Genomic DNA, 12,664 nt, shown 5'->3' with positions numbered 1-12,664 from the left:
AAAAGGGGTACAGTTCCGTTTGGAACACTGCTTGTTTACATTGAAGCATGATTATTTTTAGGGCTGTCAAGGTTAACGCAATGACGCTGTAGGAGCCTAAATAATGTTTAAGTTGTTGTTTTTGTCTCTCTGTCTAATCCCCCTCTTGTCCCCACAATTCCCCCCTCTGTCTTCCTTTTTCTCTCTTTCTATCCCCTCCTGCTCTGGCCCGGCTGCACCAAATGATAATATAAATACATTTAATAAAGTCAAAATACAAGTAAGGCAACAAGATAAGTATCCTACACTTCTCTTTTGTAAAGTGAATCTGAACAGCCGATATGGGCATCTACATCTGCTATATGACTTGCCCGAGAAGCTGGGCAGGACATTATAAAAAAAAAATAAAAAAAAATAAAATAAAATAAAAAAATAAAAATAAAAAAAAATAAAATAAAAATAAAAATAATGTTTAAGTTAATTTACATTTTATGGAAGGTGCTTTATGTTTATTCAGCCAAAAGGGGACTATTTACTTTATTTAAATAATACGAAAATTAGGGATGTCCGATAATATCGGACTGCCAACATTATCGGCCGATAAATGCTTTAAAATGTAATATCGGAAATTATCTGTTTCAAAATTATCGGTATCGGTTTCAAAAAGTAAAATGTATGACTTTTTAAAACGCCGCTGTGTACACGGACGTAGGGAGAAGTACAGAGCGCCAATAAACCTTAAAGGCACTTCCTTTGCATGCCGGCCCAATCACATAATATATACTGCTTTTCACACACACAAGTGAATGCAAGGCATACTTGTTCAACAGCCATACAGGTCACACTGAGGGTGCCCGTATAAACAAGTTTAACACTGTTATAAATATGCGCCACACTGTGAACCCACACCAAACAAGAATGACAAACACATTTCGGGAAAACATCCGCACCGTAACACAACATAAACACAACAGAACAAATACTCAGAACCCCTTGCAGCACTAACTCTTCCGGGACGCTACAATATACACCCTCGGCACCCCCCAACCCCGCCCACCTCAACCTCCTCATGCTCTCTCAGGGAGAGCATGTCCCAAATTCCAAGCTGCTGTTTTGAGGCATGTTAAAAAAAATTATGCACTTTGTGACTTCAATAATAAATATGGCAGTGCCATGCTGGCATTTTTTTCCATAACTTGAGTTAATTTATTTTGGAAAACCTTCTTATATTGTTTAATGCATCCAGCGGGGGATCACAACAAAATTAGGCATAATAATGTGTTAATTCCACGACTGTATATATCGGTATCGGTTGATATCGGAATGGGTAATTAAGAGTTGGACAATATCGGAATATCGGCAAAAAAGCCATTATCGGACATCTCTAACGAAAATGTATATATTGCATGCTTAGAATATTTATAAGGTACACTTTATTTGTAATTATTACATTTGTCTGAATAATTTGATGACGTACTATTTTATACTGCTTTAATACAGTGAAGATTATATAACTGTTTAATTGCATATATGGCGGAAGGATCTGTGTGGTAATATGGTTTTGGACACAATGTATCATGGGTAATGGCAGTCAGGTTGGGTGGAATCGAGCCACACGTTTTTTTGAACTTACTCTTACTTTTTTTAACTCTTTCTTACTGTAACAAACTCGATTTATTTTGCCATTCACTTGTTCCCACATCGTTATTGATTTACGTTTTTGAATGATTAAGTTGACAAGTAAACGATACAAAACGAAGAGGAGCGTCTGGAGTTTTGTTTGTTGTTGCCGCAGCAAGCGGGAGCAGGAGAAAGTAGAGGAGCGTCAAGCTAAGGCTTCATTAGGAAACTGCAGACGCGTTATCTATAAATTTTAATAACGGCACTGATTTTTAAAGGCTTAGTGGCCACATACGTGGACAGCTCCTTTTAGCTCTTATTTCCAAAATTGTGTACACTACTGAATTGGGGTCTTATGGCCACTTATGTGGACACTTATACTGCCATCTGGTGGTGTCAGAAGAGTATGAAATACAATGGAATTTGGAAAAAAAAAGTGTAAAAATAAGAATTAGCATGTCACCAAACATGAAGTACACATTTGTGTACTTATGGAATAAGTACATCATATCAAAAGATGATTCTTAGTTTTTATTCTAATTAGGGTCCAATAAGCCCAAATAGCAAAGAGAAATAAAAAAAAAAAAGCATGTAAACAAACAGCTTGGGCCTTAAGAGGTTAAGGCGAAAAAGTGTGTTTAATTCGATTACTCGAACAAATTAATCAATAGATTACTCGATTACTGAAATAATCGATAGCTGCAGCCCACGACTGAACAACACTTATAAAACATAGATGGCAGTAATGCTTTGTTAACTTAAGTGTGCGTCGGGCATCTTAAATGGGTGAGTAGTTTGACTTTATTTTAGTTTTTTAAACAGTGGCTAACTGCTCTTAACACTTGTAGGAAAGTTAGGCATGTTAAAGTATTAATTATATCAACTAATGTGTTCTGAAATGAAACCACCGGGATTGTGCTTGTCTTCAGAAGTTCCACTGTGGCAGTAATTCTAGTTCTATGATATGAACACACTTCCAGTACATACCTGTTGTCGGTAACAGTCCTTGCGGTCACTCTGAGGACTACTAAGACAGGAGGAGGTCTCTGTGTTGTTCTGGCATGGACACGCTGTGCCGTCATGCTCATTGCACGTGTCTGCGTGGCCATTACACTGACACCTGGAAACAAAGAGAGATTGAATGTGGATTGTTAATATAATGACATGAATATGATGGAAGATTTTTATTTGTTAATGGTATTGAAATCGTATTAATGGCGGTCACTCACTTTTCACACTTCCCCTGCAGCAGGAAGAAACCACTGAGGCAGCTCTCACACTTGTCACCCACGCTGTTGTTCTGGCAACTCACACAAACAGCGTTCTCTTCTGTGGGACCCTCAGACACCCAGTTGTGAATCTGTTGGATAAGAGACCATGGTCCATTTAGACGTCACGAGGAATAAGAACCAAGACAGGAATGACACTTACGCTGTTCGGTTCCAGGGGAAAGCGACGTGGGTTCTCTAAGGCCTTCTTGTGTTCATCCCGGGACAGACATAGGGCGCTGTTTCCCCTGCAGAACTCTCGGCATGGTCGACAGGTGCCACCCCCTTTGGCCGAGCCCACAAACAGCGGTTTACACTTTTCGCAGTGCTTGCCCTGAGAACGGCGGAAGGGGAAATCGTCAACACGCATCGCTTGTGCGCAAATCTTCCAAGAGTGCACTTACTATGGTGTTGTTGTGGCATTCGAGGCAAACGTCCGGTTTTGCCACACTTGCGCAATTGCTGTGTTTGTTACAGCTGCACTGAGAGGAGCAGTTTTCCCCCACAAAGCCAAAGTGACAGCGGCACACACCGGGGGACACGCACGTCCCGTTCACACAGCCTTGTGCGCAAACTGGCTCACACTGACCACTGACACTAAACAGGAAAAAAGACAGCAGAGTAATGAAATTAAAAACAAGAAACAAAGCAGCGTAATTAGCTAATACATGGGTCGGCAACCCAAAATGTTGAAAGAGCCATATTGGACCAAAAATACCCCAAAAAAAAAATCTGTCTGGAGCCGCAAAAAATTAAAAGCCATATACAAGTGTTATAATGAAGGCAACACATGATGTAAGTGTCTATATTAGCTATATTAGCCTACTATCAAAATGACTTTAAAAGTCTCATATACCGTAATTTCCAGACTATAAGCCGCACCTGACTATAAGCCGCACCAGCTAAATGTAGGGGGAAATACAGATTGCTCCATATATAAGCCGCACCCGACTATAAGCCGCAGGGTTTTGATGTGTAATTAGCGTAGTATATAGGGGTTCCTGCTACCACGGAGGGGATTGTCGGGACAGAGATGACTGTTTGGGAACGCAAAGCGTCCCATTTATTAACAATAAATCTTTCAATCATTCAATCAAACTTTCACATCTTTGACATGGCGAACAGCATTCGTGCAGAGTACAAATAATACAACGGTGCAAAGTAATACAAAGTGCTCGCCTGTACGTTATCAAAATAACCAGCCTACTGGTATATGAAAATTAAGTCTTTAATCATTGTGTCATCGTCTTCCTCCTGCGTACTAAAACCACCGAAATCCTCTTCGTCGGTGTCGGAGAAGAACAGGCCGTAAATAAGCCGCACCCCTGTATAAGCCGCAGGGACCAGAACGAGGAGAAAAAGTAGCGGCTTATAGTCCGGAAATTACGGTAGGTGTTATAATGAAGGCAACACATGATGTAAGTGTCTATATTAGGTATATTAGCCTACAATCTGCTTACATTTCTGTCAAATCTTCGTTGACAGAAATGTTGTATTTTAATTTTTATTCTACACATTTTTGCAACATTGGCAATCATTATTAAAATGGAGGCTTCTCAGAGGGTGCGATAACTTCTGGAAATTACTGGCTCAGAATGGCCAAAGGTGTAGATGTGTGTCTAAGTTAAAGGAAACGGCAGGCTGTCTTCTTCTAATGGATTCATTACAATCTTTGAAAGCTGGGTAACGTTTGCTGTGGTCTGGAACAACATGGCACACAAACAACTATGATAAATTAAGCCAATATTACATACAGATAATGTGTCATGAGACATGCAAATATAAATTAAATACACAGAGGACACAAGTAAAGGAAATTAAATGAGCTCAAATATACCTACAAACGAGGCTTAATGATGCAATATGTACATACAGCTAGCCATACATTGCATGTTAGCATTGATTAGCTTGCAGTCATGATTTGACCAAATATGCCTGAAAAGCACAACAGCAAACCAATAAAATCAACAAAGCTAACCTTTGTGCATTCACGCAAAGCATAAAATGTTTGGTGGACAAAATGTGACAAAGGAGGAGTGGCATAAAACACATCTTTCTGTGGCAGCATCGGAGAAAGTTGTACATGTAAATAAAAACGATGAGTTCAAGGATCGCAGAAATTAGTAGGACAAAACGGTGCTAGCCAAATACTCTCATCAGTGAAGCATGTTCAATATAAACAGTGGGATTTCTAACATTTAGAAAGGTTTGTTTGTTCTCCTACAGAAACTATATTTAAACAAAAAATATACTTTTTTCTTCATCTTTTTCAATTTTCACACATCTCTGAAAGAGGTCCAGGGAGCCACAAGGGCGGTGCTAAAGAGCCACATGTGGCTCTAGAGCCGCGGGTTGCTGACCCCCGAGTTTATACAATGAATACAAGCAATGAGATGGTGATCTGTGGCAATCTCACCTGCTGAGTATATAACCTTGTTTGCAGGTGCAGTGGTATCCTTGAGGAAGGTCGTGGCAGTCCTGTGTGCTGTTGCAGTGATGATGGCCATTGGCACATTCGTCCTCCTCTGGACAGTTCAGGAAGGACCAGCTGCTGTTTCTCAGGGGACAGACGCCCTCACTCAGTCCTGTGAGGACAGTATCATGTTTAAATGTAGATATATTTACAGATGTAAATGGGATCCTAGGATTGTTGTCAGCCTTAAAATGAAAAGTTGAATGTATACCAACAATACAATTTACCCCAATTATCACTTAATTAAAGAACAGTGTTTTATTTTCCTATAATCAAACAGAATGGTACTGTTCAAACTGTGTGTAATGTCACAGTGGCCAAAAATGCAGGAATGTCAAAGTCAAAGCCCGCCGGCCAGATCCGGCACGCGAAATAATTGATCTATGGCCCCCGGGATGATATTTGATTAGTATTAGAACCGGCCCACAGGCCACAGCCGCCTGCTGCTGTTTTGCACGCACCAATACTCCATCAGTGTTGGCGCTAGGAATTTTCAAAATGGGGTCCCAGGAACCCCATCAAGTCATATAAATGAGGTCCCACAGTAAATCTCTGGGGTCCCACTTTTTTTGTAACTGTTTTGAAAACAAATGATAAATGTATGCATTATCCTGTTATATCTCACATTCTATATTGTGTTTTGGAAAAATGTTGTCATAAACGTTACTAAATTCATTCAAAAAAATTATACAAAAGAAAACACATTTTTTTGCATATGTAAATGTATTCAGTTATAAACATTCATTCACTTTCTTCTTTCCTTCATGGATCTGAACATTACCGCTGCCGGTATTTTTTTCAATTTTTTTATTGTAATATATATAATGTGTTTGTTTTAATTTTGGCCAAAGTAAGACAAAGAAAACAATCTGAAGTTGTCTTTATTTTTTAGTTTTAATGCCATGATTTTAATAGTCCGGCCCGCGTGAGCACAGATTGTCCTCTATGCGGTCCCTGAGCTAAAATGAGTTTGACACCCCTGTTTTAATGAATACTTAGGCCTACTACACTACTGTATTTTAATGTTAGTCATTATGGTGGTATTTGGAAAGCCAAGTGTTTTCTGAGGTACTTGGTGAAAAAAGTTTGAGAACCACTGCACTGATAGATAATTAGTGATGGGCAAGCTACTTGGAAAAGGTAGTAAGCTAAACTATTAGTTACGATTAAATGTAAAACTTTAAATCAACTCTTCTCATCCATAAACGTGGACGCATGTGGAAAAGTGCAATATATTTATCTGTACAGTAATCTATTTATTTATTTATTTATATATATTTATTTATTTTATATATATATTATATATATATTATTTATATATATTTATTTATTTATATATGCACCTTATTGCTTTTTTTATCCTGCACTACCATGAGCTTATGTAACGAAATTTCGTTCTTATCTGTGCTGTAAAGTTCTAATTTGAATGACAATAAAAAGGAAGTCTAAGTCTAAGTCTAAGTTACCATTAAGTCCTCCTTGAAGGCAGTATCCCGCCCCATTGCCACCCCGTGTAGCACACCAGCCACACTGGGGTCTGGCAATGCACTGGGAGCACTGGGTGAGCTGGGAGCACTGGGGAGAGCAGGAGTCACCACCCGAGAGAAGACGACCACACTGGCCCGCTTCACATCGCAGCGGCATGAAGGACGGACTCATGCACTGCAGACAAACAACACAAGAGTTGAGTGATGTTAGTCCAAACAACTCCAGTGTGGACATCTTACCTGCTGCAGAGCCATGCTCCACACACAGTGCTGCCAGCCCCCATCAGAGCCTCTGGACCCCAGACACAGGCTGCAGTTAAGGAGGGTGTGGCAAGGAGATGGGCACGGCAGCGGTGGCGAGGACTCCACCTGCATCGGTGAGACGTTAAGGAGGGCGTAGCTAAAACAGGTCCAGTCGTATGTAGGATTCACGCTCAGGATTCGCCGCGTCTCGCCTGGTGGAAATGACGAAAATGTCAGAGGGTGAGTGAGTTAAAAATAAAAAAATATTCATATTACATGCCAGTACCTGTACGCTTGAACTGGCGTGTCCACATGCATTTGCCAGATGCTGTACACTTGGGGCAATCCGATGCCTCGCAGCTGGTTTCGGTGCAGTTGCTGGAGAGGAAGATCTCTCGCTGGTTGATGCGGCAGTCGTGCTCGGACGTGCAGCTGACAGAGCTGCTGATGCACGCCCCCTCTGGACAGTTGGTGCACCACTTGCATTGGAACGCAGGCTGGAAGAGACCCGAGTTAACACAGAGGAGCCAATGGGGGAATATTTACAATACAGGGTGGGGACAACCTGTGATGGCGTGGAGAATGTTTTGGGATGTCGGGCGAGGCATTCACTGCAGGTCTTAAGTCTGCGGCACTGATCTGGCTGACGTGGGGTTGGCGAACAGGGCGACTGGCCAGATAAGCAGCCCATTCTAAAAGAAAGTGAGGACATAATTAATAACATGTCGTAGTACACATTTCACACATCAGCATTTTTATTACAGTACATAAAGTTAAGGGACACTATTTAGAAAATGAAATTTGGACATCATTTAGAGCAGTGGTCCCCAACCACCGGGCCACGGCCCGGTACCGGTCCGTGGATCGATTGGTACCGGGCCGCACAAGAAATAAAAAAATTTAAAAAATTAAATTAACATAAAAAACATAAGATACACTTACAATTAGTGCACCAACCCAAAAAACCTCCCTCCCCCATTTACACTCATTCACACTCATTCGCACAAAAGGGTTGTTTCTTTCTGTTATTAATATTTCTGGTTCCTACATTATATATCAATATAGATCAATACAGTCTGCAGGGATACAGTCTGTAAGCACGCATGATTGTAATTTTTAATGACCAAAAAAATAAATAAATAAATAAATAAAATTAAAAAAAATAAATAAAAAATTTTAAAAAATAAAAAATATATATATATATTTTTTGTTTGTTTTTTTATTCCCCCCCCCCCCCCCCCACCCCCCGGTCCGTGGGACAAATTTTCAAGCGTTGACCAGTCCACAGTTACAAAAAGGTTGGGGACCACTGATTTAGAGCAGTCGGTGAACAGCTCTTTTATAGCAGATATAGCACATTTTCAGTAGATTGACATCTACTGATATGTGTCAATACACAAGAGTTATTGTCTAAACAACTGAAAACACACGAGTAGCAAGATAATTGTGCTTTGCCTACAGTTAAGTATAGTGGCGGTAATGTTACGTTATGCATGGGTGCTGCCGACACTGGGGAGCTACTGTTCAATGAGGTACTGATAATAATAATAATTGGGGTGTGTTGAGTTAATTTCAGAGGACAGAAAATATATGCTGCTATCCATGCTGTACACTGAATACTCTAATAAGTTTTGTTTCTATTTCATTGTCCTTTGAAAAATGATAATATAAATGTTGCTAAGATGTAAGGGCTGTAGACGGTACACATGGGGTTCTTAACCTTTTTGAGGGGCCCAACTTTTGCACTACAGAGTGGCCTGGAGCCCACTCAAATATTAACACTAAATTAGTAATCTTATTCTTTATTTTACTGTATTCAATAATCATATCTAACCTACTTACATTTTAACAGGATAAACCTCGTCAAATGATATGAAACCATGTGTTAATCACAATTATTATTATCAAAGCATCGGTCAGGCAGATTACAAAAATAAATGAGAAATGGTGAATGGACTTTTCTACCTTAAAGGTACTCAAAGCGCTTTGACACTATTTCCACATTCACACACACATTCACACACTGATGGCAGGAGCTGCCATGCAAGGCCCTAACCACGACCCATCAGGAGCAAGGTTGAAGTGTCTTGCTCAGGGACACAACGGACGTGACGAGGATGGTAGAAGCTGGGGATCGAACCAGGAACCCCCAAGTTGTCGGCACGGCCGCTCTAATACCCGAGCCACACCGTCCCAAATATTAATGAAATATACTGCAAAAGAGGGCATTTAAGAAAACTGATGAAAATAAATGTACTTATAAATATGCTGTGCTAAAATAAATAAATTCCAACTAAAATAAAATTAAATAATAATAATATATGTTGTTTTTTTTAATTGTCAATAAAATTAAAGTGCAAATGGAAATACAGAATCAACACTTTAGTCATAAATTTTGCGCTTAAGAATCTTCTCTTTGAAATAAGATTCAGAGTTCGTCTGTTTTTTTATATTGTCATGAATGCCACAATTGGTAGAAAAGTGTATAACAACTGAGTACCGCAGCAGCCTAGATGGACCACAACTGAGAAACACATTTTTTGGCGACACTCTAGGGCAGTGGTTCTCAAATGGGGGTACGCGTACCCCTGGGGGTACTTGAAGGTATGCCAAGGGGTACGTGAGATTTTTTTTAAATATTCTAAAAATAGCAACAATTCAAAAATCCTTTATAAATATAAATAAAAACCTATCTTTTTTTCCAAATAGTTCAAGAAAGACCACTACAAATGAGCAATATTTTGCACTGTTATACAATTTAATAAATCAGAAACTGATGACATAGTGCTGTATTTTACTTCTTTATCTCTTTTTTTCAACCAAAAATGCTTTGCTCTGATTAGAGGGTACTTGAATTTTAAAAAAATTCACAGGGGGTACATCACTGAAAAAAGGTTGAGAACCACTGTTCTAGGGGTTAAAAAAACACTGGGGTACACTATAGTCCAGTTACCTTTCAGCACTATCAGAAGACGCACAAGTGCCTCTGCACCAAACGCAGCTCCCAGTGGTAGTGTTGCAGGTCTCTGGTGTGGCCATCACGGCGCAGGGGTCGGCGGGCACTGTTAAGTTAAGCAGGCGCCCTAAGGTGACGCCATTAAAGCCACCCGACAAGAACAGGCTACCTCCCAAGCTCGTCATGGCAAGAGACACCGAACGGTTGACTGGGTCTCCTATGGCAGAATCTGGGAGAAAGAGTTTGAGAGAGACATGGTCAAAATAGGAAATCTGACAATGAATAGAGCCAAGATCAATATACCTGGTTGGATCCAGGTGTTACAGTTGATCTGGTACAAGGACACAGAGTTGCTGTAATCTTCTGCTTCGGTCCGTCCTCCAACGATGACCATGGTGTCTTTCATCAGGGCTCCAGCGTGGAAGAAACGCGATAAAGGCTGCAACGAGAAGAAAGCGGTTGACAATAATCGCTTGCACAATGACTTGGACGCGGTCAGGTTTTCTTACCTTATTACCCTGTGAGGGCACCAGAAGAGACCAGGTGAGGTTCGGGTAGTACAGGCTGTAAAGCTCTCCCGAGGGCTCCACGGCCTCCACGTGAAAACGGTAACCTCCAAACACGTAGACAGCGTCGGTCTGCTCGTGGTAAACAGCCGAGTGGCCGTATAAACCTGTAGGTGGCGTTCCGGTGTGAGGGGCAACGCTCCAGTTTCCAGTGTGAGGGCTGAACTCGAGCAGATGGTGGTTGAAGCCGTTCTCCGGAGAGTAACCTCCGATCAAGAGCACGGAGTTGTCCCGCCGTACTGTTAGTGTGTGGCCCGCCACAGGGGGCAGCACTGGGCTCTGCCATAGGATGAGAACATTTTGTTTGAAGTTGAAATATTCCACATTGAATAAGAATACATGTTTTGTTTCTACCTTGTGTTCTCTCCAGACTAAACTACTGAGGTTCAGACTCCAAGTGTCCATGGCGACTAAGTGCTGCGTGACACCGCCTACCACCAGCATGCAGTTGTGACTGACCCCCATTTCATGACTCGTCAGCAGGGCGGCGGCGTGGTGATAGCGAGGGACAGGTGTGGAACCCTCGTCTGCCGAGCTCGTCAACATTTGGGTCCAGCGGCGCTCAGAGACTGAATACCTAAAAGATGTAGAACCATGTTATACATACACATTTGGACAATTACTATATTGAACTATCCATCCATCCATTTTCTACTGCTTGTCTCTTTTGGGGTGGCTAGGGGTGCTGGGGCCTATTTCAGCTGCATTCGGGCGGTAGGCGGTGTACACCCTGGAAAAGTAGCCACATCATCACAGGGCCAACACAGATAGACAGACAACATTCACACTCACATTCACACACTAGGGACCATTTAGTGTTGCCAATCAACCTATCCCCAGGTGCATGTCTTTGGAGGTGGGAGGAAGCCGGAGTACCCGGAGGGAACCCACGCAGTCACGGGTAGAATATGCACACAGAAAGCCACCTAGCCCGGGGATCGAACCCAGGACCTTCGTATTGTAAGGCACATGCACTAACCCCTGTTACACCGCGCTGCCCCTATATTGAACTAAACTTACTAAAAAAAACACTTGGTGGCTGTAAATACTTTGACCATGTTTGAAAACACCAAAAGTACAGCAGACCTTACATTTGTACAGCAGAAATTTACGATTTAACACATTTGTTATATAAAAGAATATATTATTTAATAATAGTGTTAAAATGCATTTCAAAAAATAAAAGTCTCGTCCTGGGCAGTATGGTGTGACAGGGGTTAGTACGTGTGCCTCACAATACAAAGGTCCTGGGTTCGATCACCAGGCTCGGGGTCTTTCTGTGTGGAGTTTGCATGTTCTCCCCGTGACTGCGTGGGTTCCCTTCGGGTACTCCGGCTTCCTCCCACCTCCAAAGATATGCACCTGGGGATAGGTTGATTGGCAACACTAAATTGGCCCTAGTGTGTGAATGTGAGTGTGAATGTTGTCTGTCTGTGTTGGCCCTGCGATGAGGTGGCGACTTGTTTAGGGTGTACCCCGCCTTCCGCCTGAATGCAGCTGAGATAGGCTCCAGCACCCCCCTCAACCCCAAAAGGGACAAGCGGTAGAAAATGGATGGATGGATGGAAAAGTCTCGTCCTACATACATTCCTTACTTCTAATTGAGGCCTGGTATTCACTGCAATTAAGTAAATGGATGCTTCCGGTCATTATATAATACATGACAGTTTACACAATTTGATCTTGTGATGGTTGCTCACCTATAAATATTTCCTAAAATTCCCTCTGACAGAGAGAGTCCCCCATACATCCAAAGGTTGCCATGAGGTCCAGACACCAGAGAGTGTCCCATCCTGTGGAGGAACCTGTGGGCCTGGTTCTATGGGTTAAAAAGTGTGTTTAAATGTAAAAGTTGTGCTTTTGATTGACGGTGCTGTTGTAACCGTGTTGTACCGCTGTCAGTTGCGTGTCCAGCAGGGTCTCCCAGACAAGGCTGTTGGAGTCGCGGGGGACAGAGCAGTCAGAGCCTGCCCAGTTCTCTGAGCACACACACACTCCGAGGGTCTAAGAATGCCATAATGTATGAATGAGACATTGCCACTCTTTAATGACTTAAATTAAGTAACATTGTC

General features: G+C 41.7%; 1 protein-coding gene across 1 annotated transcript in view; it reads right to left on the bottom strand.

Annotated features, from left to right (window-relative positions):
* The window catches only part of megf8 (multiple EGF-like-domains 8), a 50,031-nt gene that overhangs the window by 3,305 nt on the left and 34,062 nt on the right, over positions 1-12,664 (bottom strand). The window contains 15 exon segments of the mRNA XM_062062252.1: positions 2,587-2,719; positions 2,829-2,959; positions 3,031-3,201; positions 3,272-3,464; positions 5,284-5,452; positions 6,807-7,002; positions 7,068-7,282; positions 7,357-7,567; positions 7,636-7,762; positions 10,024-10,255; positions 10,330-10,517; positions 10,519-10,871; positions 10,947-11,169; positions 12,293-12,411; positions 12,486-12,596. Of these exon segments, the coding sequence (XP_061918236.1) occupies positions 2,587-2,719; positions 2,829-2,959; positions 3,031-3,201; positions 3,272-3,464; positions 5,284-5,452; positions 6,807-7,002; positions 7,068-7,282; positions 7,357-7,567; positions 7,636-7,762; positions 10,024-10,255; positions 10,330-10,517; positions 10,519-10,871; positions 10,947-11,169; positions 12,293-12,411; positions 12,486-12,596 (2,772 nt within the window).

This window comes from Entelurus aequoreus, linkage group LG11 (assembly GCF_033978785.1).
Source record: "Entelurus aequoreus isolate RoL-2023_Sb linkage group LG11, RoL_Eaeq_v1.1, whole genome shotgun sequence".
In the NCBI taxonomy this organism is placed as follows: Eukaryota; Metazoa; Chordata; class Actinopteri; order Syngnathiformes; family Syngnathidae; genus Entelurus; species Entelurus aequoreus.
The sequence above is the reverse complement of the archived record's forward strand: the minus strand, read 5'-3'. Positions and strand labels throughout refer to the sequence as shown.